General features: G+C 43.0%; 1 protein-coding gene and 1 non-coding gene across 2 annotated transcripts; one reads left to right on the forward strand and one right to left on the reverse strand.

The window, feature by feature from the left end:
- Positions 1-531: 531 nt before the first annotated feature.
- Positions 532-2,082, forward strand: LOC112092921. Its single transcript, XM_024170230.1, has 2 exons — positions 532-682; positions 758-2,082. Exons 1-2 carry the CDS (start codon positions 532-534, stop codon positions 2,080-2,082), a joined length of 1,476 nt encoding a protein of 491 aa, XP_024025998.1.
- LOC112092927 lies at positions 580-686 on the reverse strand. Its single transcript, XR_002902824.1, has one exon. It is a non-coding gene; the product is annotated as a small nucleolar RNA R71 (small nucleolar RNA).
- Positions 2,083-3,808: the final 1,726 nt, after the last annotated feature.

Here is a 3,808-nt window from a genome sequence, read left to right on the forward strand (position 1 = left end):
AGTGAAGAAATATCTTGTTTTAATCTAAGTTTTTTTTTATTTGTATATATTTATCTATTTTTCTTTTGTTGTGTTCGTAGGTGCATGCAAAAAGCACGTGGCTCGGAACTCTTGCCTTTGGATTCAGAAATCGAACGAACTGTTCGAGCATTAAGGAGAGAACGACGAGCTAGGGCTAAGAACATGGCCGAGAAACAAAACCAAGCAGACCAGCAACGGACGTTGCGAGATTATTTCAAGCCTGTAGTGAACGAGAATTATTCGGGCATCCAACGTCAACAAGTCAATGCTAACAACTTTGAGCTCAAGCCGGCCCTGGTCAACATGGTCCAGCAGAACCAATATGGAGGCTTGCCGCACGAGGATCCCAATATCCACTTGGCCACTTTTCTGGAGATTTGTGACACAGTGAAGATTAATGGAATGAGTGCCGAGATCATCCGTTTGAAACTCTTCCCATTCTCCTTGTGAGACCGGGCTCGATCATGGCTTCAATCTTTACCATCAGGGAGTGTAGCCGCATGGGAGGACATGGCCCAAAAGTTCCTCATCAAATTCTTTCCGCCCTCCAAGACGTCTCAACTGAGGGCTGAGATTACTCAATTTTGGCAGTTTGAGTATGAACAATTATATGAGCCATGGGAACGGTTTAAAGAGATGCTCCGCAAGTGTCCTCAACACGGTATTAAGGATTAGCTCCAAGTTCAACTTTTCTACAATGGGCTTACTGGGCAAACTAAGGCTCATATTGATGCAGCGGCTGGTGGGACCATCTTGTCAAAGACACCCGGGGATGCACTCAATCTCTTTGAGGACATGGCAATGAATAGTTGTCAATGGCAAAACGAGCGGTCCACTGTGAAGAGAGCAACAGGAATTTATGATGTGGATCAAACGACGTCTCTCATGGCTCAAATGGCGCTCTTGACTAATCAAATCCAGGGACTTACCGCAGCCAATGCCAATGGTAATCAAGAAGCTGTAAAGATGGCACAAGCTTCGAGCTCAAGTGATTCATATGATGAGCAATGTCACTTCGTCAACTGTAGCTACAATTTTAGGCCCAACAACAACTTACCGACATACTATCATCCCGGGCTCAGAAACCATGAGAATTTCTCTTATGCCAACAACCGGAATGTTTTACAACCAACTCTGGAGTCGAGTAAACCGGCAATGGAAAAGCCTTCCTCATCACTTGAAGAGCTTTTGAAGACGTATATTGTGGACTCTAAGGCTCGTCTTGATCAACATGACGCTCGTCTCAACAACATTGAAACTCACTGCACCAATTTGGGAGGCACTATGAAGGCACTAGAAACACAAGTTGGCCAATTGGCTAATGCTATAAAAGGGCAATCATCAAGGTCCTTCCCAAGCGACACCGAGAAGATCCCAAGGGAGTGCAAGGCCATCACATTGAGGAGTGGTAAAGAGCTTGAAAGCCTGAGTGTTCAAAATGCCATGGTTGATGAGGAGCCTATCAAGAGCAACGATGATGGTAAGGACAAGTCAAAGGAGGAAAATTTGAAGGCGAAGAAGGAAGCACCGGTGGTTACACTGGGTTCGATCACTTTTCCGGATAACCCACCTCGTATCACTCCCCCATTGCCATTCCCTCAACGGTTCCAGAAGAATGCGCTTGACGAGCAATTTGAGAAATTTCTCAATATCTTCAAGAAGATCCACATCAACATCCCCTTCGTGGACGCTCTAGAGCAAATGCCAAACTATGCCAAATTCATGAAGGAAGTTATGTCCAAGAAGCGCAAACTCGAGGACTATGAAACGGTGAAGCTTACGGAAGAGTGTAGCACTATCATAAAGAGACAACTACCGAAGAAGTTGAAAGATCCGGGTAGTTTTACCATCCCATGCATCATTAGAGAACTTCATATTGAGAAGGCCTTGTGTGATCTCGAGGCTAGCATCAATCTCATGCCTCTCTCTATCTTCCGGAAGCTGGACCTTGGAGAGATCACACCTACCACCATCTCATTACAATTGGCGGACCGCTCTCTCACCTACCCTAAAGGTATTATCGAGGATGTCTTGGTTAAAATTGTTCATCTTCCCAGTTGATTTTGTAGTTTTAGACATGGAAGAAGATCAGGAAATCTCCATTATCCTTGGAAGGCCTTTCCTAGCTACCGGAAGGGCTTTAATAGATGTGCACAGTGGGAACTTGACTTTAAGGGTCAATGAGGAGAAAGCCATCTTTAACATCTTAAATTCCAAGAAGTCTCCGCAAGAAAAGCCGACATCCAACCGAGTGGAGGAATTGAAATCTTGTATCAAGGAGTTCACTCAAGAAGTGATGCCGAAAGATTATTTGGGGAATGGTCCTACCAATTCCCTAACCATAAAAAAATTGAACAATGAACATTTTCCTAAGAAAGATGATGCGGGGGAGTATATTGTTAAGAGGGCTGAAGCCATTGCCACCCCGATGAACAATGAAATAGTGGTGGCCAAGAAGAAAGCCAAGAAGAAGCACGACCAGTGAACCTCGTGGCAAGATCTCACTCCGGGCCAACGCGTCCTTCTTTTCAACTCTCAGTTGAAGCTCTCCCCTGAAAAGGTGGAGTCAAGATTATCTGGAACATTTAAGATCAAGCGAGTGTTTTCATTCTGTACCATCGAGCTAGAACCAAGAGGATGAAGTCGTGTTCATGTCCAGCTAGGGACGTTTAATCAAGCGCTTCGTGGGAGGCAACCCACATATGATTTTTCGTTGATTCTGTGTCAAATGGGTTTCACTGTAAAAAAAAAGAAAAAAAAAAGAAAAAAAAAAAAAAAGCAAATAAGGAGAGGGACAGAATGACAGGCGATATGTCGCCTGTCAATATGCGATATGTCGCCTGAAGGATTTTGACAGCCATATTAGTCTCCGGGAACCTCAGATGGCGAACCCGATGGTGGAATTGATGATGCTGGATGAGGTATGGCCGATAACACTTAGAACGACCGTGAGGTATTGTTTTTCTTTCCTTTGCCCTTTGAGTTTTAACGCTGAACAGTGGAGACACTGTTCCTTTTAAGTTTGGGGGAGAGTATCATTTTCTTTTCTTTTGTTATCATCTCTACCTATTGATGTTCTTTTTGTATGGTAGTTAGATTTCAATTTATTTTAATATTTGTACCGAACTGAGTGTTGTATTACATATGACTTTGGGCTTCGATGATGACTTCATGCTAAGCCCTCTTCTTTCATTCAGTATGTGTCTCTATATCTTTGATTGTGTGCTTGATCTATCATGCTTACTTTTGATGTTGTTATCTCTATTTCTGAGCACATGTCTATCTACCTTTCCTTATTCGATGTGTGGTTTTTTGTGCAATTTTGAGACTTTTTATCGCAATGAGAACGCTAGAACTTACCCAAAGGACTTGTCGAGGCGAAATCCTAGGTCTTTGTTGTGTTGATAGGATAGATGCCCTCTTTGGACCGTTTGAGCCAAAAAGCTAACCCGAGCAACATATTATCCATAGAGTCCCTATTTAAGCTGAAAAAAAAAGAAAAAAAAACCAGTATTCATTTATTTTACTGCCTGATAACCCAAGCCTTGCAATGTATCAAACATTACCTTTACTCACTCACCTTGGCATCACACGTGACCCTTTCACCAAGCGTCAAACGCCTGGCCAGCGATAGTCGTTAAGTGAGGAGTTTTCTGAGACCGTCCTTGAACCTTTATATTCATCCATCGCCGTTCTAAATGCGAATTTGACTTTGTGTTCCAAAAAACAAAAAAACAAAAAAAAAATTCATGTTTGGGGATCGATCATAGTGGGGGATAGTGTTTAT

This window comes from Morus notabilis, unplaced genomic scaffold, assembly GCF_000414095.1.
Source record: "Morus notabilis unplaced genomic scaffold, ASM41409v2 Scaffold437, whole genome shotgun sequence".
NCBI classification, from domain to species: domain Eukaryota; kingdom Viridiplantae; phylum Streptophyta; class Magnoliopsida; order Rosales; family Moraceae; genus Morus; species Morus notabilis.

What these genes read in the sequence shown, in the direction of transcription:
- LOC112092921 (XM_024170230.1), top strand. Translation starts at nt 532, where the DNA reads ATGGCCCAAAAGTTCCTCATCAAATTCTTTCCGCCCTCCAAGACGTCT. An exon ending in CCGCAAGTGTCCTCAACACG is followed by an intron (nt 683 to 757) that starts GTATTAAGGATT and finishes ATATTGATGCAG; the next exon opens with CGGCTGGTGGGACCATCTTG.